The sequence below is a fragment of the Giraffa tippelskirchi genome, chromosome 8, assembly GCF_054371585.1.
Source record: "Giraffa tippelskirchi isolate mGirTip1 chromosome 8, T2T-mGirTip1v1.2.pri, whole genome shotgun sequence".
Lineage (NCBI taxonomy): Eukaryota > Metazoa > Chordata > Mammalia > Artiodactyla > Giraffidae > Giraffa > Giraffa tippelskirchi.
The window spans coordinates 136,434,448-136,457,613 of record NC_137282.1 but is presented as its reverse complement, the minus strand read 5'-3'; the positions used below and the strand labels follow the sequence as shown (position 1 = coordinate 136,457,613).

Genomic DNA, 23,166 nt, shown 5'->3' with positions numbered 1-23,166 from the left:
GCTCTTTAGTTCTTCTTCACTTTCTGCCATAAGGGTGGTGTCATCTGCATATCTGAGGTTAGTGAATTTCTCTCGGCAATCTTGATTCCAGCTTGTGTTTCATCCAGCCCAGTGTTTCTCATGGTGTACTCTGCATATAAGTTAAATAAGCAAGGTGACAATATACAGCCTTGATGTACTCCTTTTCCTATTTGGAACCAGTCTGTTGTTCCATATACATTTATCCACCCTTTTTAAGATTATTTTCCCATATAGGTGATTACAGTGGATGGAGTAGACTTCCCTGTGCTATACAGTAGGTGCTTATTAGTTACCTATTTTATATATCAGTTCAGTTCAGTCACACAGTCCTGTCTGACTTTTTGCAACCCCGTGAACTGGAGCAGGCCAGGCTTCCCTGTATATCACCAACTCCCCGAGCTTGCTCAAACTCATGTCCATCAGGTTGGTGATGCCATCCAACCATGTCATCCTCTGTCGTCCTCTTCTCCTCCAGCCTTCAATCTTTTCCTAAAATCTGGGAAAGATTTTATATATAGTGGTGTATATATGTCAATTCCAGTCTTCCAATTTATCCCTGTCCCCCTGTTAAACCCTGGTAACCATGTTTGTTTTCTATATCTGTAACTCTATCTCTGAACTTGTCTCTAATAACACTTAACAAAATTTAGAATTATATATATTTATATATAGTGGTTATTTGTTTCTATTTTCCTTGCCTTCTCCATTGGCATGTAAGCTCCATGTAGGAAAAATCAAATCTGTTTGATCTATTCCTACAGACCTAATGTCACCTCCACAGTTTAAGCTCTGAGTGACTGAACAAATACATCTTATTTTTCTTTCCACGTCATCACTGTAGAGATGGAAGCATCGTTGTTGGGTATGAAGTTGTTGGTTCCAGCAACACATCTGAGCTCCTGTCGGGCATTGAGCAGATGGTTGAGAAGGCTAAGACATATCTGCGCCAGCTGTATGCAATAGAAGAAGACTCTTTCAGAGTGTATGGAGAAGGTAATGTTGGAATCTGTAGAATTAGGTTGCCTGTATATGGGCTCAGGCACTCAGTCATGTGGGACTCTTTGTGACCCTATGGACTGTAGCCCGCCAGGTCCCTCTGTCCATGGGATTTTCCAGGCAAGAATAATGGAATGGGCTGCCATTTCCTCCTCCAGGGGATCTTACCAGACCAAGGATTGAACCTGCATCAGCAGGTGGATTCTTTATCACTGAACCACCTGGGAAGCTCCAGGGAAGTAGGTTGGGGGAGCCTAATTAGTAGATTGTGTATTGAAGATGTTCCCAAAACAGAATTGTTCTAAGACTGACTTTATCAAGCAGCTGTTCCCTCCTCCCCAACTCCCACCAGGATGAAACTCAATTTCAGCTAACCGTTTCAGACTATTTCAGACTCTTGCTCATGGGTGATCTGACCTCTTATTCTTAATGTAAATGTCATGCAAGACTGATTCACTGCACGCTCTGTTGGAAATGACTCAGCAATAGTTTACTGGGGTCCATGGTGAAAGAGCCCTGGGGCCGATGACATTCCTAAATTATAATCCAAGGGACCCAGGAAGGAATGCATTTTTTCAGGTCTTTCACATACACAAACACACACAGAAATACACAGGCACACACACGCCACTTAATTTCTTCAAATGTTTGCAAAATTCTTTACATTCAATTTTAATCTCTCTTACCAAGATTTTTGCCACTTTCAACATCTGTTCAACAAATATTTACTAAGTGTACAAAGTGCTTAGACACTTGAGACAGAGCGGTGGGGAAAATAAACAAAAATCATAGTCCTTGTGGTTCTTCCTTCTCCCAGTCACAGTCATGGTAAGAACGTATTATGAACGGCCTGGTGCAAGGGGAACTAGGTGGCTGGTCATGATGTGAGAAGCTTTTAAAGCGGAACAGAGTAGGACATGTCACCCCTAACTGGCAACTACCTATCTTTTAACCCTATCATGCCTACTTTGTCCCATAGTATCTTGAAGCTTATCTGGTATTCCAGCCTTCCCTTAAAGAGGGTAAATATTTTCTGGGAGGGATCATACCTTGGCTTGTTTTCAGCGAACACTTACTATTTGATAGCTCACTAAAAGTCAGATTGTTGGCCTAGATTACATACCTGGAGGGAAAGGGGGCCAGCCTTGGGGAGGGCAGAACATCAGAAAAGAGGAAAAGGGACTGATGGGGTAAAGCTGGACATCAAAGGTAAACTTCTCCTACTCCTGAATTTTGCCTAGGTTGGGCTCTGAAAATATGACTTCTAAAGCACTGCCATTAATATATAGTTTATATAGAGAGTGTCAAGACATTCTTCTACTGTGTTTCTATTCTTTTCTCTATTTCTCTGTTTCTATTTTTTTCCAGCCCAGTGTAACAATATTGCCTTTGGATTTGGGTCTGAGAATGAGGAGTACACTCTTCCCTGCAGCCTCGGCTACGTCGGAAGCATCACGGTCAGGTGCCAACCCTCTGGGTGGTATATCCTCAGGGAGATGTGTGTGCTTTCTGAACTGGAAGAACTGAAGAAGGTAAAACAAAAAAAGGCATTTCCACTTTGCAGACTTGCCCTGGTTTTGAGTTTCACAGTGGGTGTCTCCCAGTGAACTTTCCTGGGGGGTAGGTAATATGTATCAGTTTGTCTCATTGGTCAGATGTCGGAGACTTCAGACCCTGGGAAACCCAGGGAGTGTAGGCATGAGTAGTGAGCCTAAGTGGCAGCTGAGAATGTCAGAAATGTCAGATTGGATGGTTTTTCAGGGGAGGGTGCTACAGAGGTGTGAATCAGTGCTGTAGAGGGCTACCATAGATGGCAGAACAGCAACTAAATCCAGAAAGCATGGGAATTAAAGATCTAAGTGAAGGTGTTAAGTCAAAAGCTATAACCTTAGTACAAGCGAAGATGTTCATGTGTTAGAAATTGGGGGTAGGGAGTGGGTCAGCCAGAGGTGAACCATATAGAGTGAGAGAACTGCGATGGCTATCCAGGGCCATGCACCTTACCGATTTCCTTGTAAGGACTGGAAAAGGAGAGACTAGGGGGCTAATGGTCCCTCAGGTAGCAATAGTGTTGAACTAGAAACGTGGTCACTTGATTAGGGCTATGACCTTCGTCTGATGCTCTCTTAGGAAGATTCAAGTACTTAAGACTTGATAAATAGAAAAATGGAAGCAAATGGTGAGGAGTTAAAACTCAGGTGTGTAAAAGGGACTCCAAGACCAGTTCACAGATATCATCCTACAAAGAGACCTTCATAGTGAACAGGGCTTCAGTCCCAACCAGAGACCCCACTTCAGAAGCAGAGAACCCCCCACAGAATTCACCAAGGGACTGTGGAAGCTTTACCGCTCCCTTTCTGGACCTCAGTTTCTCATCTGTAAACTTGGGAGGGAGATTGGAGTAGATGACTTCCGGGACTTATCCTTATTCTTCCCTTCTTTGCTTCGGCTCTGGACATAAACCGTAGGTAGCTGGGCCTAGGACACCCCAGGGTATGAGGACAAGCAGATCCCAGGTGCCTGAGGCAGAGAACAGCTCCGTCAACTGAGAAGAGTGAAAAGGAAAACAGAGGGATTTGGGTTTCTGGGTTGGCAGGCTTTGAGTAAGGCTATCCCTTCTAGCTGCCTTCCAGATTAGCTCAGTGTTGTGGAAGTAGATGGAAGCCTCAAGGAAAAAGTAAAACCCCAAATTCAGTGACCAAGTGTAGTCAAATCTCCACGTACATCCCTTTAAATCTTCTATAGCGGTGGTCCCCAACCTTTTTTGGCACTAGGAACTGATTTGGAAGGCAATTTTTTCATGGACTGGGAGGTAGAGGAATGGTTTCTGGATGATTTAAGCACAGTACATTTATTGTGCACTTTATTTCTATTATTATTACATCAGCTCCACCTCAGATAATCAGGCATTAGATTCTGGAGGTTGGGGACCCCGGCTCTACAGGGATTTCTCAGCATAGTAAAAATGGGTATAACATTTAGTGCCAAGCAGACCATGCCTTTCTGCTTCCTAGCGGGGTACTGTTTGGAAAGTCACTGAATCTCACTGAACTTCAGGTTCTGTATAATTAAGGTAATAATTTATATAAAAATGCTTTTTAATGAAACTCTTCACATGTTAATTTCCTTAATCAAAATGAAAATAACCATGGTACCTCCTTTAAAGGGTAGTGTAAGGACTAAATCAAATCAGTGAATCCTCAGTAAAGCACTGAGAACAATGTATGGAAAACAGAAAGCACTGAATGACAGCCACTGTGGTGTTACTGTCATCGCTATGTGATGATCCTAGGTTATCACGCACCATACAAATGTTAGTTGTATATGGCCGTGAAACTGATTTAAGTCTGATGAAGCACATGCGTTACATTGTTTCCTAGAATGTAGCAATTTCTGTTCCTAGAATTCAAGTGAGCTCGCCAGCAACAGCACTGACACTGAGGCAGCCGTGTCGTCTCTGGTGCAGAAGCTTTCAACGGTCATTCAGCAAAGCCCATCAACCACAGCTGGGGATCTGGCTTCTGTGGTGTCAATTCTGGGCAGTATCTCATCTCTGAAGAAAAGCTTCGTGGTGTCCAATTCGACAATGGAGGTAAAGTCCATGTGAGCTTGAAGGGCTCACTTTAAATGCTCGATCTGGTAGGAGGAATGGCAGAAGCCCCAGTTGATAAGATGTTGTTGAAAAGGACCAAAGAGCCATGTAACAGTCTTTGCGTGAGCTTCGCTGCTTCCTCTGCAACTCATAAAAAACTCCTGGGATCAATTACGTGTGTACAAAGTAAGAGGGAGCTGCCTCCAGGCAGGCCGCCTGGGTGGCACTTGGCTAAAGGAAAGGTGTAAGTCTCTGCCCTACATGACACTGAATGACACAGGTGCCAAATTTTTGATACTTAATAGAGTCTGCAGTTTTTCTTTCCCGTGGCTATAAACTCTGAGTCTAGTATATTATACTTAGTATATTTTAAGAACTCCATTTTTTGAGTGGGGAATTCATGATTTAGTTTGGATATTTTAAAATCAACTTTAAAAATTCCTCAATTAAGACATGTTCACTATAAAATACACAAATAAACAAAAAGAAAAATAAGCGATATGTAATCTTGTCACTCTAGAATGGCCACTGCTTACATTTTAGGTGTTATCTCAGTACCTAGAAGATTGAAAAGGGATGCATAGCAGGTACTCAATAACTATTTGTTAAATAAATATCTTTCCAAAAATTTTGGATGTGTGCATTTTATATGTTAAAGCATATAGTATTTTACAAAATTGGGTTTTATATTATGTATACTGTTACATAATCACACGATGGTCCTTAACTATATAAGGTGAACGTTATATGTCAGAAAGTGAAAGTGAAAGTTAAGTCGCTCAGTCGTGTCCGACTCTTTGTGACCCCATGGACTGTAGCCTACCAGGCTCCTCAGTCCGTGGGATTTTCCAGGCAAGAGTACTGGAGTGGGTTGCCATTGCCTTCTCCAGAGGATCTTCCCCACCCAGGGATCGAACCCGGGCCTCCCACAGTATAGGCAGACGCTTTACCATCTGAGCCACCAGGGAAGTCAGAAGTGACATTAAATGTGAAAAAGTTAAACTCCCTGAAACAAAGATGCTTGGATTTGTTTTTTTCAAAAAGTCTGACTATGTATTGTTAATGAGACCAAATAAAACAAAATGACACACAAAAAAGCTAAAAATGAAATGAAGGGGAAAATAGAGCTGTGAACACAAACCAAAAGAAGGCAGAGGTTGCTGAAAGCAGGAAAAGAAACCCACTATGGGATTTGAGCCAGGAGTCACAGAGGGCTCAGGGTGAGACTCAGCTAGAGTGACAGATGCCCACAGCAGATGCCTGGGGACCACAGCCTTTAAGAGTGAGTGAGGGTCCTGGGGGAGAAAACACTGCCTTTCAGGGATGTTTGGAAAAGGAATGTCTTAAATTAAGACTGACCCTTAAAATCCACAACTCAATTCAATGCTTCCTTGTTGCACGTCCAGAGTTTAAGAATTTTTGCTTTTTAGTTTCCTCTGTTAATGTCATAAATATACATGAATTAAAGCTTGAACATTCGTGACATGAATTTAGAACTTCTGATGTTAGCAAAATAAGCATAATATGGGAAAGTAGTTACAAGGAACGTCTCACTCTTGGACCCTCAGCCTGAGGAGTCGTGCAGTCCTGTTTGCTATGTCAGAAGGAAGAAAATGCACATTTTGCAGCCCCCATTGCAGCAGTTTCCTCCTTCATGCCTAAACCCTGTTTGGCTTATGAATTCCTGGCAGGTGTTCACCCTGGAACTGACGTGATTCTGTGGATCTTTTTCCCTTAGCCCAAAGCTTTCCCTGTGTGGAGCACCATGCTGTATTTCCCTGCTAAGTTTTAATGTGTGATCCTTGATTGAGCCAATTCTCTGGGCAATTTTCTTGAGCTTAAGATTAATGACTATCCATCCATAGCCCCCTGGCCAGTTTACTCAAAATCCAAACTGACTTTCATCCTTGTATTTCAGAATGTCATCAATATAGCTGATCACATCCTTAATTCAGCCTCACTAACCAACTGGTCAGTGTTACTGCGGAATGAAAAGGATGCCAGTTCCCAGTTACTAGCATCACTGGAAAACATCAGTGCTCTGGTACCTTCGACAGCTCTGCCTCTGGCTTTTTCTCGAGACTTCATTAACTGGGAAGGGATTCCAGTATCTGCAAATCTCAGCAATCAAGGTTACAATTATGCGACTGAATTGCACCCCGAAAATACCTCCATTCCCATCACAAGCCATGTGTCTATTGGGCCAGAACAGTTCAAGAGGCACCTTCTATATACTATCATCAGCATGACCTCTTTGACCCTGGGGAACATTCTACCCATTACCGAAAATATAAATGCTCAGGTTAATGGGCCCTTGATATCCATTATTATCCCAAACTCTTCCATCCATGAAATTTCCCTGACTTTTTCTAAGATGAAATTTAATCTGAGTCAACCTCATTGTGTGTTTTGGGATTTCAATCATTTGAAGTGGAGAGATACCGGCTGCCACCTGGAGAATGAAACTGCAGACTCCGTGACATGCCACTGTACTCACCTGACCTCCTTCTCCGTGCTGATGTCCCCCATTGTCCCCCCTGCCATCGTCCCCATTGTGAAATGGATCACCTTTGTGGGGCTGGTGGTCTCCATTGGAAGTCTCATCTTATGCCTGACCATTGAAGGTCTGTTTTGGAAGCAGGTCAACAAAAACCAAACCTCACACAGCCGTCACATCTGCATAGTGAACATAGCTCTGTGCCTCCTAATTGCAGACATTTGGTTTATTGTTGCTGCCATGGTGGATACCACAGCAAACCCTTCTGGTGTCTGCACAGCTGCCGTGTTCTTTACACACTTTTTCTACCTCTCCTTGTTCTTCTGGATGCTTCTGCTCGGGTTCCTGCTGGCATATCGGGTGATCTTTGTGTTCCATCACATGGCCACACCTTTGATGGTGGCTATCGGGTTCTGCTTGGGCTACGGGTGCCCTCTCATTATATCCATTGTCACCATTGCAGTCACACAGCCCAGCGATGTCTACAAAAGGAAAGATCTGTGTTGGCTTAATTGGTCCAGTGGGAGCAAGCCTCTCTTGGCCTTTGCGGTTCCTGCCCTGACTATTGTGGCTGTGAATTTGGTGGTGGTGCTATTAGTTCTCACGAAGCTCTGGAGGCCAGCTGTTGGAGAAAGGCTGGCCCAGGACAACAAGGCCACTGTCATGCGCATAGGGAGGAGCCTCCTCATCCTGAACCCTCTTCTGGGGCTCACCTGGGGTTTCGGCATAGCAACAATGGTGGACAGCCGGAATCTGTCTTGGCACATTATTTTTGCATTTCTTAATGCATTCCAGGTAAGAACAATGAGAATAACCTATGTATAATCAGGTAACTGGAGTGTAGAGAATTGAGGATGGGAAGACCACTCTGGAGATGATCTCATCCCCCTGCCTCCAGCAGGACTATTACAAACAAAACCGCCTGCAACAGTGAACGGAAGAAAAAGATCCATTTTTTTCCCTAATAGTTATTCTCATACTGAGGCAGAATATTAGGCTTCTTCAGTAATCCATTCCAGGGTTTTAAATGTTCGAATTCACGTAGCTAACACTCATCTCCCTTGCTGTTGACCCAGTCTTCTTTGTCTTGTGCTGATCTCTGTGAAGGCACACAGGGAAAGGGAAATAAATCAAGAATACTTTTTGAGTCTGCATGGTGCAAAGGAAGTCCCTAGTGTGCCACTGAGCAGAGCCTGGCCAACTGCAGGCAGCACTGTTTTTGTAAATAAAGTTTTATTGGAACACAGCCACACCAGTTCATTTGCATAGGGTCTGTGGCTGTTTTCCTTACACGGACAGAACTGAGCAGTTGTAAGAATCTGGATGACCTGCGAAACCAGAAATATTCCTTAGATTTGGACACTCTGGAACAGAGCCCTCAAACCTGGTTCAAGGAACATTGGCTGGGTCTCCTACCCTGGACAATATCTCAGGGTAGTGGTGGTTAAATGTTTGTGCTCTGAAGTTAAATAGCTCTGGGCTCAAATATTTCATGTTATCCAACTGTGTGATTGTGAACAAGTTATTTAATTTTTCTGTCCTCAATTCTTTTATCTGGTAAACAGGGATAATATTATTATCTGTGTGCTCTGGTGCTGGTGCTTAATTGTGTCCGACTCTTGAGACCCTGTGGACTATAGCCTGCCAGTCTCCTCTGTCCATGGGATTCAGCGGGCGAGAATACTGGAGTGGGTTGCCATTTCCAACTCCAGAGGGTCTTCCCCACCCAGGGATGGAACCCAGGTCTCCTACGTCTCCTGAATAGGCAGGTGGATTGTTTACCACTCTGCCACCTGGGAAACCCAATTATTACCTGTGAAAGTGAAGTCGCTCAGTTGTGTCCGACTCTTTGCGACCCTGTGGACTGCAGCCCACCAGGCTCCTCCGTCCATGGGATTCTCCAGGCAAGAATACTGGAGTGGGTTGCCATTTCCTTCTCCAGGGGATCTTCCTGACCCAGGGATCAAACCCAGGTCTCCCGCATTGCAGGCAGACGCTTTAACCTCTGAGCCACCAGGGAAGTCTGTATCTTAGAGTAAATACGAGGGTTCAATGAGATTATTCAGTACTTAGCACTGTGCCTGGCACAGAGTAAGTGCTCAGTAAATGTCTCCAGAAAGCAGTTGGTTCTCCACCTACTTCAACAAACCAGGGTATGTTTAGGTGGCAGCACAAGGACTGTGATGGAGAGCACACAGCTCATGGTGACAGGTTTAGGGAGCTTTCGTCCAGGGCCCTTGGTGACATGCTGTCTGAACAGGCACCAACTGAGGGTGCTCCAACCAGGAGGAGGATTTCAGGGTCCAAGAAAGATGCTGCCGAGGATTCCCCAGGGGCTGGACCTGATGGAAAGCATGCTGATATAGTCAACTTGGCCTTGGACTTCAGAGCCAGCTGACATAAGACGCTGAGTTGGCATTTGTTTAATGTCTAAAGAAAGCCTAAGATACAGAAGCAAATAGAAGTTCTTTATTTGGGGTTTAAGATGACACAAAGGGGAACATGAAGCTCCACGTGTGTTTCAAACTTTATTTACACAATAATTTAATTAGCAACAACAAAAATGTTGAGTACTTTGTGTTAATCCAGGCACTGTGGAGGTTTCATAGTATCCTTGTCTTCAGGGAACCCACAGCCAATAGGGGGCAGACAAGGAAATAATTTCAATGTTGGAGGATATAATAGAATAGTAATAATACAAAAACTTTCTTTTCTGGAAATGAAAGAGATAATATATGTGCTTTATTCCTTCATTTAAAGGGTCTTTTCATCTTATGTTTTGGAATTCTCTTGGATAGTAAGGTATGTGTGTTCATTTCTCTCTTCCTCCTTTAACCCAGGAATCTAATCCCTCCCCTTCAGTTCTAAGGTCCTTATTCATATATAAGAGGTCAGACCATGGGTACTTTCATTAAAAAGTTCTATAATTTTACAAAAGCCAGGTTCAGTCAGAATACAAAGAAACTGAACACTCTTTGCTGATAATGGAGCTATAGTGAATCAACCACAACATATAATGTGACCATTGTAGGAAAAAGGGGGAAACTTGATTTTACTTTCAAATTTTGACTTGGCATAATTAGCCAGGAAAAAAACTTTCCTTATGCTGGAAAAGACTATTTATTTCTATGTTTCCAGAAGTTTTTATAGTAAATATTTTGTAGCCTCTAACTCTAACATGAAATAGAATTCTTAATGAAGGATGACTAATGCAAGTAAAAGATAATAGAAAAAACTTATACTACTTTCATTATTTTTCCAAGCTTTTAGCAATTCTGCCGAGAGAAGTAAAGATAGTAAATTAATAAACATAGCCTTTGTTTTAATATGAAGATAAGGATATTTTATAATTATTATAATTGTTGTTGTACATGTCCCCAAACCCCTGTTTATAAAGAAGTAATTTGCTTTCTTCTGAATTGGAAGGATTGTAAGGAAATAATTAAATAAAAATAAATAATTCTGTGGTTTTCACCATTTAGTCGGTGAGGAAACTCTTCACTTCAAAGATAAACTTCAAGTTAGTAATTATTGCCAATTACTAATGTGTAGAATCTGAATTATTATAACTTTTGGTACTGTCATTTTTTGTTTCATTCTAGATTTGTTTACAAGAAAAGACATAAAAGAAAAATCCTTTCATCAGATCCCTATGCTTATAGTCTATTAAATACCGCTGGGAAATACTATTACTAAATAACAATTTTACTAGTTTTGTTCTTGATATGTCTATGTATGACTGCATATGTGTAACTAATCAATATTTCTTTTTTGCTCTATAGCTGCGACAGCTGCTGCTCAACAAGTTGTCTCCTTTAAGCTGTTGGGACCAGGCATCAAAGGTAATTATCTCCTGCTATGATGGGGGCAATTCGTGAAGTTTTGTACTTTTTACACAGTCCCACATCAGGCCCAGTTTTGTGTAAATCCATTGAATTTCTGTTGCCATTATATTCCTGGTATCTGGCACGATGTCCAGCACACAGTCAACATTCACCAGAAAGTTTTTAAGTGAGTGAGGGAATGAATGAATGCAAATGTGTGGAAAGCATCAAAGATGCTCAAGCATGTGGGTCTGCAGTGTTCTTGTGAGCAAATTCATTTGAAGAGTATCACTTGCTGTAGTCTGACTTGTCTCCCAACATCTAGAATCAGTAGGGTCCTTTTCTCTGCCTAACTTTCTGCATCTGCTGTAGACCCCTTTCCCTTCTCCAGAAAAGCAGAGTGGGAAGTCTTCATTAACTTCTAATATAAAAAACTCTCTCTTTGAATTTTCTCTCTTATGCTGGTATAACTAAACTTGTCCCTTGCAATTTTAGCTCTTTAGACCACAAACTGCCAAGTTTGTATGGAGACAGGATTTCTGTTCTCATTCTTTGCCACAAAAGTGCAATCCATGTAAGGAACTGTACAGTTAGAAACAAAAGTACTTGCCTCCCTATTTTGTATTTTTGATATTACCTCACACTTTTGTCTTTCAGTAAGACATGGAGGGTCTTTCAGAAAGGATTCTAAAGCAGAAATTTCTGTGTTTGATAAAAATCAACTGACCTGAGTGCATAAAAAATACATAGATATTTGGAGTTTTTTTTTAATATAGGATAATATAAACTTTTGAAATAAAGAGTGAGGCAATTAGCTTCTGGTATTAAAGTAATTTTCCTGGGTCTGCATTTCATTGGAGAGTGCTGTGAATTAAGACCCATGACTAAGGAATTGAAGAGACCTGTCCTGTGTTTTTGACTCTGTAACCAACTGATTGTGTGATCATAGGAAAGTCATTTAGTGCCTTTTGGTCTCATGTTCTCAAACTGTAAAAATTCAGTGTTGGACTAGTTACTCAAAGCAGAAGTGCTAATGCTCTGTGATTTTAATTGTATGTCTTGAAGAACTAAAATGCTTTGAGCCAGAAAATGTGAAATTAATGAATCATTCGCTGCTATTAAGAAAAGAAGGTTCATTATTAGAGAAATGCAAATCAAAACTACAATGAGACACAACCTCACACCAGTCAGAATAGCCATCATCAAGAAATCTACAAACAGTAAATGCTGAAGAAGGTGTAGAGAAAAGGGAATTCTCTTGCATTGTCGGTGGGAATGCAAATTAATACAGTCACTATGGAGAAGTATGGAGACTCCTTAAAAAACTAAGAATAAAACTACCATGGCTTCCACAGTGTCTCAAACCAAAAGATTTGCCTGCCAATGCGGGACACCCAAGTTCCATCCTTGTGTCAGAAAGATCCCCTGGAGAAGGGAATGGCAACCCACTCCAGTATTCTTGCCTGGAGAATGCCATGGACAGAGGAACCTGGCATGCTATACTCCATGGGGTCACAAAGAGTCAGATATGACTGAATGACTAACATTTTCACTTTTCTAAACTACCATATGACAGAACAATCCTACTAGTGAGCTGAGAAAACCATAATTGAAAAAGACAAATGTACCCCAAAGTTCATTGCAGCACTATTTACAATACCTAAGACATGGAAGCAATCTAGATCTCCACCAACAGATGAATGGATAAAGAACATGTGGTACGTATGTACAATAGATTATTCAGTCAGTTCAGTCGCTCAGTTGTGTCTGACTCTTTGCAACCCCTGGACTGCAGCACGCCAGGCCTCCCTGTCCATCACCAACTCCCAGAGTTCACTCAAACTCATATGCATTGAGTTGGTGATGCCATCCAGCCATCTCATCCTCTGTCATTCCTTTCCCCTCCTGCCCTCAATCTTTCCCAGCATCAGGGACTTTTCCAATGAGTCAGCTCTTCCCATCAGGTGGCCAAAGTATTGGAGTTTCAGCTTCAACATCAGTCCTTCCAATGAACACCCAGGACTGATCTCCTTTAAGATGGACTGGTTGGATCTCCTTGCAGTCCAAGGGACTCTCAAGAGTCTTCTCCGACACCACAGTTCAAAAGCATCAATTCTTCAGCACTCATCTTTCTTTATAGTCCAACTCTCACATCCATATCTGACTACTGGAAAAACCATAGCCTTGATTAGACAGACCTTTGTTGGCAAAGTGATGTCTCTGCTTTTTAATATGCTGTCTAGGTTGGTCATAACTTTCCTTCCAAGGAGTAAGCATCTTTTAATTTCACGGCTGCAGTCATCATCACAGTGTCACAATGGAATATTATTCAGCCAGAAAAGGAACACATTTGAGTCAGTTCTAATGAGGTGGATGAACCTAGAGCCTATTATACAGAGTGAAGTAAGTCAGAAAGAGAAAAACATATATCAAATATTAACACATACATATATAGAATCTAGAAAGATGGTACTGATGAACCTATTTGCAGGGCAGCGATGGAGACATAGATGTAGAGAACAGACTTGTGGACACAGCGGGGGAAGGAAAGGGTGGGATGAATTGAGACAGTAGCATTGAAACATACACATTGTCATATGTAAAACAGATAGCCAGTGGAAATTTGCTATATGATATAGGGAGCCCAAACCCAGTGCTCTGTGACCAGCTAGAGGGGTGGGATGGAGTGGGAGGGAGGCTCAAGAGGGAGGAGATATGTGTATGTTATGTGTACCTATGGCTGATTTCAGATTGATGTATGGCAGAAACCAGCACAGTATTTTATAATATATCCTCCAATTATCCTCCAATTAAAAATAAATTCAAAAAGAAAAGGAAGGAGTTACAGCCTGTGTGACAGCACTAAAGAGAAACCTTTAGTAAAGTAAGACAGGACACCCCCAACCCTACAAAGCAGGGAGTCAGAATTTTCCTCATTGAATAATCAAAGAAAGAAAAACACTCAATATTGTAACGTAATTAGCCTCCAATTAAAATAAATAAATCAATTTAAAAAAAATAAGAAAAACACTCAAAAGCAGAATAAAACAAACCCCATAGTAAAGATTCCCAACAGTGTTTTTTTCCTCCCTGTTTCTGATGTAAAATATTCACTTTTCAGAAGGCAGCCATGGTCAGTGAGGGCTTTGCATCTTCTCCATTTGTACTCCTCTAGTTTCGCTGTCAAATTAGGTGACAAAAATGAGATTTTTGTCTTCGGAATGGGTGATAAAAATGAGATTTTCATCTTCAAAGCACATTTGGCAGAAGAAAAGATGAGTATTTGTAATCTCCTGAGGGCATGTGAATGAAAAAGGAAGCGTGTGAAAGAATACTTTGAATGCCTAAGTGACTTGGTTTTCTTTGGTGCAGCAGAAGTTATCAGATTCATCTGTCAAACTCAGATTCGAAAAGACTTTCAACCCATTCCAACAGAAAGGTGAGTAAAAACAGACCAAAGTTTCCAAAGGGTAGGAAGAAAGAATATGACTCTGTCATGGGTGATTCACTTTAGATTCTGATCAAAATTCCTTGAATTTCAGATAAAGTTCAAGTGTCTTAACTTGAAAAAGCATTTCCCACCCCAAATGCTCATGTGCTCATCCAAAAGCTTTGGATCTTGTTACCAGTGCCACCAACCAGTCTGAGGGCTTTTGTGGGCAGCGGTTGGGGATAATATGTTATTTGTGTAATTAAAGGTCTTCAGATTAAAATAAAGGAATGCGTGACAAAAGTTACACCAAAATCAGCCTGAGGGCTTTTAATGAATCTCTTTACCTTTTTGGACATGATTCCTCATCAGTAAAATGAAAAATTAAGAGAACACTGAAGTTTCTTCCAGCAGTAACATTCAGTGGTCTCAAACCTTTACCTCATTCCCCAGGATCTGAAAATGTGGGGTTTCTCTTCTCAAATGAGAGAAATCTGACAGATGTAAGCTTCAATGGCATTAATAAAATGCTGTCTACCCTAAGTTCTTCATGAGACTGTCCAGAATTGTCAAGAATTGCATAGGCTTACTCTAATTTTGATCTTAACGCTTGTTTTCAACGTAACAGCAATAATTCTCATCCTCTTTTTCCTCTTTTAGGCCACTATGTATTTTCTTATACTAGAGAATCCTCGCATGACATCATGCTAACTCAGTTTTCATCAGCTGAACAAAGCGGGGAATCCTAAAATCAAGAATTTTTTTTTCTTTTTTTTTGAGTAAATCGACATTCAGAGCTCAATGTCAGTGAAGAAGTGATATTCAATGGAATTTTCTGATTTAAAAATCTGGAAATAAAATAAGGAGCTTTCAGCAGCTTCATGACCACCATCTTTATCTTCAATTAAATGAAGAGATTTACTTCTGTGTGGTTTGATTTAAAGGAATTGCTTCATAAAGGTAGAAGATTAAATTTGTGTCAGAAGTTTTGTCAGTTGTCAGCTTCTCACTGCCACAAACTGTGGTTTCCTTTTTTATAAATTAGCATTATGGATGTGACATTTCCAATTATCTGAATTGGAATAAGGAAATGTCATGAAATCACTTTAAATACAGTGATGGACTGTGTTTACTTTCTTATAAAAAAATCACTCATGAAATTTCCTAGAGAAAAGGCATTTTCTTCCAATTTCCAGTCGAATTTTATGCTTGTTCTTGTTTTTTAGATTCAGTCACTGAAGTTTGAAGGCTAATCAGAAACAAGATGGAAAGTGTCCATTTCAGACAGCTTTGTAGCCATGACTTAGAAACTATAACAATGTGATTTTATATATATATTTATTTTTCAGTATACAAAGAAGTTTCATCCGGTCCCCATCCAGTGATGTGAGGTGTCTGGGCAGACAGAATGAAGGGATGAGGAAACTTAGGCTTGGACAGGTCAAGTGACTTCCCAAACATTGTGATGACACTAAAGGGGTATTGGGCACTTTTGGGACTTTGGTTCCTAGTCCATTTCTACAGCCCCATAACAGCCTTGAAAATTACCTGCAATCCTAATCAAGCCTTGTGAGGTTAAGTTCTTCATTTCTTCCTCCCAGAATTCTCTCTATGTAAGAGGCAAAGTGAGCGAGAGTTTGATTGTCGGTTTTCAGGGAAACCTTAAAGCAACTCTGGTTTTCTTTCATAACACACTGTAGGCACTTACTGGAAGTTACTTACATGCATAGTTGGTGCCACTTTTGCATGAGATGCGAAAGCAGCAGGTGAAGACGCTCTAGGAAGTGACATTTCCCTTCCATACTGCCATCACTTTGGGCTCACCTGAATTCCAGCCCTGAACATAGAGCCCAGAAGAACTAAGCCTTTTGATTCATCCTTGCTTCCAGAGTTTCCTAAAAAAATCTGCAGCAATATTTCTTAAAGCAAGTATCTATTCCTTTCAATAGCAATAGTGATGATAATGATGCTGATGGTGATGGGAAGAAATCAAAAAAGAAGCAACGTGTATATCTGCTCATGGTGTGTCAGGCTCTCCTCTGCATTTATTTTTTTTTTATTTATTTTTAATAACTTTTACATTTTGTGTTGGGATAGAGCCAATTAAAAAATAATGTTGTGACAGTTTCAGGTGAACAGCAAAGGGACTCAGTCATAAATATACATATATCTGGTTTGTGTTTAATCTCATGTAATCTTCACAATAAGTTTGGGAGGGAGGAATATTATTATTCCTGTTCTATAGTAGCTGAAACTAAGGCACAGAGAGAGGTGAGATCATGTGAGCAGGGCAACATGAATGGCAAATGGCTGTGCCAGGATAGAAGTTACAGAAGTTGAATTACAGTAAGAGGGGGGTTATGTAAGTCAGTCTAGCAAGATTGACATTGTTTATTTAATTGTAATTAGAATCCTAGACTGCTTGGTCTGCAAGGGAGCTCAGGTCTCGTCTAGCCACTATTTTACACATAGCCCTGATGTCCTAAGACCTAGCAGCTTGTGGTTATGAAAGCAAATCACGTCCATGTTTACAGCTATCTGTAGGAATATATTAGTCAGCTCAGACTGCTGTAATAGAACATCCCAGACTCGTGGTTTAGACAACAGAAATGTATTTTCGCATGGTCCTGGGGCTGGGAAGTCCAATTTGAACGTGCCATCAGACTTGTCTTCTAGTGAGACTGCTCTTCTGTCTTGTCTGTGTCCTCACATGGCCTCTCCTTCATGGACACGCAAATAGAGCTCTCTGGTGTCTCCTGCTCTTCTTATAAGGACACCGATCTTATCAGATTAGGGCCCCACCCTTATCAGCTCATTCCACCTTAATTACTTCCCTACTAACCCTATGTCCAACTAACCACATTGGAGGTTAGGGCTTCAACATAGGGATTTTGAAGAAACACTATTCAGTCCATAGCAAGTAGCTAGAAATGTTTACTTGTCTGTTTTAACTGAAATTAGCGTCTTTTAAAAGTGTGTCAGGTCACATACCATATGCCATTGTTGTCTAACTCACTGATTACACACACATTCACCTCAGCTTCCTTCTGGTATGCAACTGAAACCACAATAAAGGAACTTAAGGAACTTCTCTGGTGGCCCAGTGGTTACGAATCTACCTTCCAATGCAGAGGGCACAAGTTCAGTTCCTGGTTAGGGAACTAAGATCCCACATGCTGTGTGGTACAGCCAAAAAATTAAAAAAAGAAACTTAAAAAAAAGAGAGAGAGAGAGAAAAAGACATTGGAATAGTTTCTATGTATAAAAAACTGCCACAAACTTAGGGCTTTAAAGCAAGATGCATTTATGGTCTCACAGTCTCCCTGACTTGGGAAACCAGGCACAGTTTAACTGGGTCTTCTGCTCAGGGTCTCACAGACTGTTGTGAAGGAGCTAACTGGTCTTCATTTTCATCTGGATGCTCAACTAGGGAAGAATTCACTTCCAACTCATTCAGGTTATTGGCAGAATTTATTTCCTTGCAATTGTGGGAATGAGAACATTGGCTTTTTGCTGACTATTGGCCAGAGGTTATCTTGTGACCCCAGAGGTCACCTAGACATCCCTACCACTGGGATTTTCCAACAAGGCCACCTTACATCATTAAGCCTGAAAGGAGAGTCTCATTCCAGGATGCTTTTAAGACAGAGTCTTGTACAAAATAAGTTATCAGGGGAGTGACATCCTATAACTGTTGTCATATTCTATCAGCTAGAAGTGAGTCACAGGTTCTGTCTACATTCAAGGGAAGGGAATTTCTAAAGGTGTGAACAGCAGGAGAAAGGGATTATCTGTGGTCATAGACGTGAACTCCCAAGAATAAAGAGTAAGAGAGGAAGGAATAACAATAGAACTTTGGAAAGCAGGTGAGATGAGTGCAAACTGACTTAGCTGGCCTAAGAAAGCTAAATATTAAGCCAGCAGTGGAGAAAGCCAAGGGGTAACCTGATTTATCCTGCAAAATTTCTTAAGAGACTCAAGACTTGGCAGCATCAATTTCCTTAAGAAGTGAAGTGAGTCTGGGCCTAAACCATATATGTAGTTCAAAGTCAACTTAGGAGCAGACTCTCAGATGCCTCCCTCACCCTAAGTAGTCAAGTAATCACCTCTTCCTCCATCCTAGCAATAGACTATATGGAGATATTGAGATAGGAGGTAGATGCCCCCCCCTCCCCAAAACAATTGGAGATTCATTTCCTATGGACTGAAACTCCAAGGCGAAAATGGTAGGACAATTAAGGAAGGAGGCTGGGCCCTGGACAGACCACATATTTCTCATTCCCAAAGTCAGGAGACCTCCCCGACCACATGTGCACAGAAAGGCTCCTTGGAGGTCAAAGGGGAAGTAATGTCAAGGGATGCTCTACCCATATGCCTTCGTGGTAGAGTCTATCCTGGCTAAGAGATGTGTGCCCACTAGACGACAGCCCACTAGGCTGTCTAAGAAAGCCCCCAATATTAAATGCAGAAACAAACAAACAAAAGACTATAGAAAGGGTCAGTATGGTGTCATGTAGAATCCAGTTTATGGACTTGACTAGAAGATGAAGGAGAAAGCTAAGAAAGGCAACTTGGTAAAAAAAAAAAAACACAACTAGGAAGAGAGGAAGGGCAGGGATCAATACTACCCTCCAACAGAACATTGCCTTTATGAGTAGGATGCCATAAGAAGGAATATTGGGGCCACAAAAAGAATCTTTGAAACTAAAGATAGAATAATATAACTACTGATATGTTTCAGTTGAGGTGATGGAAGATAAAGTTGAGGCAATGACTTGGAAAATAGAAATAAAAGAAAAAGATGCAAAATGAAAGAGAAAAAAATTAGAGGACTAGACCCAGAGTTTCACCATTTGAATAACTGGATTTTCAGAAAGAAAGTGTAGAGGAGCAAAAGGAAGGGTATCATTAGAGAAGCTAATAGAAAACAGTTTTTTTGTCACTTAGGGACATAAGTTTCTCTACTGGAATGGCTGATTGAATGTCCAACATGATAAATGAAAACAGACCAGATAAATTCAGAAAGAGGCAATAAACCCAAAAAAGAGGAAGACTTAGAATACAAGATTCAGCAGAAGAGAGAGAGAAGGAACCTCCAGGGTTGGGGTAAAGAGAGTTGCTAGCCAGACAACAGCTGGGGCGGGGGCAGGTCCAGGCTGGACCTTCAGGGGAAATTGCTCAACAAGGTGAAAACGGTAGGATACCTGATACGCTTGAGTGGTTATTTAGAAGAGACTTACATATCGTGAGATGGGTTGGAGATGGATTTTTCATAAGAACACAGAAATCCAAGCAGCTAAAAAAAATTACATCTAAGAGAGATAAAATATTGTGCATAAAAAGGAAAAACAATTAAACATATTACCTGCCTCAGCTATAAACAGACCACACAGAGTGCCAATAAAGTGAAATGATTTTAATATAACCAAAATGATAACAATATACTGGGAAGGTGGAGAATAGGAGGTGTATTTGGGAGGATGGGGAAAGAGATCTAAATTTTAATTCTTTGTTTCTGGAAATCAATAAAACTGAGAAACCAAGGAGTAACAATGCAAGCATGTTATTTAGAAACACAGAAATAAATATCAAAAGAATCAACTAAATGAGTGAAAAGAGTTGATCTCAGGGACTTCCCTGGTGGTTCAGTGGTTAAGAATCCACCTGCCAATTCAGGGGACATGGGTTCAATCTTTGGCCCAGGAAGATTCCACATGCTGTGAGGCAGCTAGACCCATGTGCCCCAACTACTGAACTACTGAAGCCCACACACTCCTGAGCCTGTGCTCTGCAACAAGAGAAGCCACCACAGTGAGAAGCCTGTGCACCACAACTGGAGAAAGCCTACATTTGCCACAGCTGGAGAAAGCCTGAGCACAGCAATGAAGACCCAGCACAGCCAAAAATAAATAATTAATTTAAAAAGGAGTTGATCTCTGAGAATCAGGAAATTATAGATAGAGTTATTTGACTCTTGAAACCATATCATGTGACTTTGGTTAAATGCAAGAGTGTTTGTGTGTATATGTCTGTGTGTGTGTGTGTGTGTGTGTGTGTGTGTGTGTGTGTGTGTGATTAGAGATAGCATGGGACAATCTGAAGTTAGAAGTCACCTTGATTGACTTGCTTAGCCACAAGCTTAGGTAGCCTTGGTCAGCTGCTTCGGGTCTTGGAGATGCCTATGAGACCTTCAATTTGTCCAGTAGGTCACTTAGTGTACCAGCGTATGGTTCAAGGGAGGGTCTGGGCTAGAGATGCACTCTTAGAGTCCTCAGCCTAGAGATGAAGGTTAAAGCCATGGGACCAGAGGAGATCAACTAGCAGGTATGGGGAAAGAAGTGACGAGGTCCAGGCATTGGGCTTTGAAGATGCCCCGTCATTTAGAAGTAGGGAGAGGAAGAGGATTCAGTAAAGAGGAAGGAGAAAGGTAGCCTGTGAAGTAGGAGGGAAACCGAGAGAATGAGATCCAGAAGCAAAGAAAAGCATTTCAAGAAGGATTTCGAGAAAGCAGCTGGGTTAACTACCGCTCAGAGTCAAGAAAGATAAAGAGCCTGACTTGCCTATTCTAGTTTGAATATGAAGATGTTTAATACATGAATATAATGAGCACTTCGAGTAAGGAATTTCACTAGAGGAAAGTTTCACATTGAATACAGAGAATGGAATTGTGTTTAGATGTTGGATGTCACGCCTCATGTTGGATAAGCCCTTTACAGATCTGCAACTAGTTATTTTAGAAAGATGAATTTTTTCCCCCTGTTTTTCTGATGCTTCCAAACAAATGAAGGGGCTGAAGGATGGTCATTTTGTCACATCTTTCTAGATCCCAGCCAGATGTAGATTTTAGTAAAAGCCTCAAAAGCCCCAAATCTATTTCTTTCTAAATGCTTCTTATGGGAAAAGACAATTTGCCTTTTGTTGAGAAGGCAGCAGAGCTGTGCTGTACTTACCTTTACTAAACTTCAGGGGGCGGGCTCTGACCGAGAAATAAGCTCTGGACAGACTGCTCAATGCTTAACTACACCTGAGAGCCAGCCTGGAATCTGGGAAGATGAAAGGCATTTTAATCCAACTACTCTAATTAGGAACAGTTTACAGTGTTGCTGCTGTGTTTTGTCTCGTAAAAGAGATTAGGGAGCTAAGAGCATAATAGCTCTGCTTGGGACTGGGAAACAAAATCTCTGTTTGCTGGATTTATGCCCAAGGGTGCTGGCGAAGAGTTAGAGACTGCTTGTAAGCAAAGGAGAAATTAGCCATGGTTGGCAGGTGATTTTCACTTGCTAGAAAACCAGTGTTTTATTTAAATGTGCGTTGCCTCAAAGGATATACATTGGGTAACTTAGGAAAAGGAGAGGTCCTTGTGCGCAATCAGTCCACTCTTCACAACACCATGGACTGTAGCCCACCAGGCTCCTCTGTCCATGGGATTTTCCAGGCAAGAATACTGGAATGGGGTGCCATTTCCTACTCCAGGGGATCGTTCTGACCCAGGGATCAAACCCGCATCTCCTGTGTTTCCCGTATTAGCAGGCAGATTCTTTACCACTGAGCCACTGGGGAAGCCCTAACTTAAGAAAATGCAGAGTTAATTCAAATACATGGTGCCAAATTGATTGCGAATATTCCTAGACTTTCACATTCATTGTTTACTTTGGGAGAAAAAACGGTTTGGCAAATTTTCTGCAGTCTTGTTACACGTGAATTTCCATGGACAAATTACCCCAGCTCTTCACAGATTCCATTTTGTACCCAAGGTCATAGGAGCGGAGGAAACAAAACAAACATAAAATAGTGACTTCATTCAGAGCAAAGATTTACTAAGTCCTCAAAGCTTTATCAGGAAAGATCAAGGCTGCTTACAATTTGCTCTTCAGCCCTGCACTGGCTGCCAGGGCTTGCCTTTGTGTCACCCAGTCCAAGCTCCTGCTGCTCGCCTCGTGACAGGCCAATAAATCGAGAGATGAAGCGTTGGGATAAGCCACAGAGACTTTATTTGGAAAGCCAGCAGATGAAGATGGTGGGCTAGTGTTCCAAAACACCATCTTGCCCAGATTTGGATGCTAGCTTCTCTTAAGGAGCCAAGACAAGAACATGAAGGTGTCAAGTGAAAAAGATGGGGTGTGTGTGTGTGTGTTAGTCGCTCAGTCGTGTCCGACTCTTTGTGACACCATGGATTATAGCCCACTAGGTTCCTCTGTCCATGGGATTCTCCAAGCAAGAATACTGGAGTGCGTTGCCATTTCCTTCTCCAGAGGATCTTCCAACCCAGGGATCGAACCCAGGTCTCCTGCATTGCAGTCGGATGCTTTACTGTCTGAGCTACTAGGGAAACCCTAAAAAAAGGTGGTAAGTTGTAAATATTTCCTGGTTCCAATCAGACTTCAGGAGACGTGTTCATTTCTTTTTTTCTGCAACTATTTGTAAGTGGGCTAAGGGCTTCCCTGGTGGTTCAGATAGTAAAGAATCTGCCTGCAGTGCAGGAGACCTTCGTTCAATCCCTGGGTTGGAAGATCCCCTGGAGAAGGAAATGGCAACCCATTCCAGTATTCTTGCCTAGGAAATCCCATGACAGAGGAGCTGGCAGGCTACAGTCCATGGGGTCTCAAAGAGTTGAACAGGACTGAGCAACTAACACTAACACTTTCTTTCACTGGTCAGGACGTTTCTTGTTAGATAAACAAAGGCATTTTAGCTTAAATGCTCAGGCAGGGGAGGCAGGGTTCCCCAGGATGGGCCATTATATATACTTTAAGTCTTAGGCAACAGCCCATTAGTGATTAGCTTGTAGCAAAAGCAATAGCTTTCT

At 41.5% G+C, this 23,166-nt stretch overlaps 1 protein-coding gene across 12 annotated transcripts in view; it reads left to right on the top strand.

Annotated features, from left to right (window-relative positions):
- ADGRF1 (adhesion G protein-coupled receptor F1) overlaps window positions 1-15,235 on the top strand; it is a 102,326-nt gene extending 87,091 nt beyond the window's left edge. For 6 of the 12 annotated variants that reach the window (XM_081519702.1, XM_081519700.1, XM_081519704.1 and 3 more), the window contains 8 exons: window positions 863-1,014; window positions 2,386-2,549; window positions 4,421-4,609; window positions 6,528-7,901; window positions 9,867-9,908; window positions 10,889-10,948; window positions 14,303-14,369; window positions 15,021-15,235. In XM_081519702.1, the coding sequence (XP_081375828.1) occupies window positions 863-1,014; window positions 2,386-2,549; window positions 4,421-4,609; window positions 6,528-7,901; window positions 9,867-9,908; window positions 10,889-10,948; window positions 14,303-14,369; window positions 15,021-15,109 (2,137 nt within the window). In that variant the 3' untranslated portion in view covers window positions 15,110-15,235. The remainder of the gene's footprint in view (window positions 1-862; window positions 1,015-2,385; window positions 2,550-4,420; window positions 4,610-6,527; window positions 7,902-9,866; window positions 9,909-10,888; window positions 10,949-14,302; window positions 14,370-15,020) is intronic. The other 6 variants (XM_081519706.1, XM_081519705.1, XM_081519712.1 and 3 more) reach the window with 3 other exon arrangements.
- The last annotated feature ends 7,931 nt before the right edge of the window (window positions 15,236-23,166 follow it).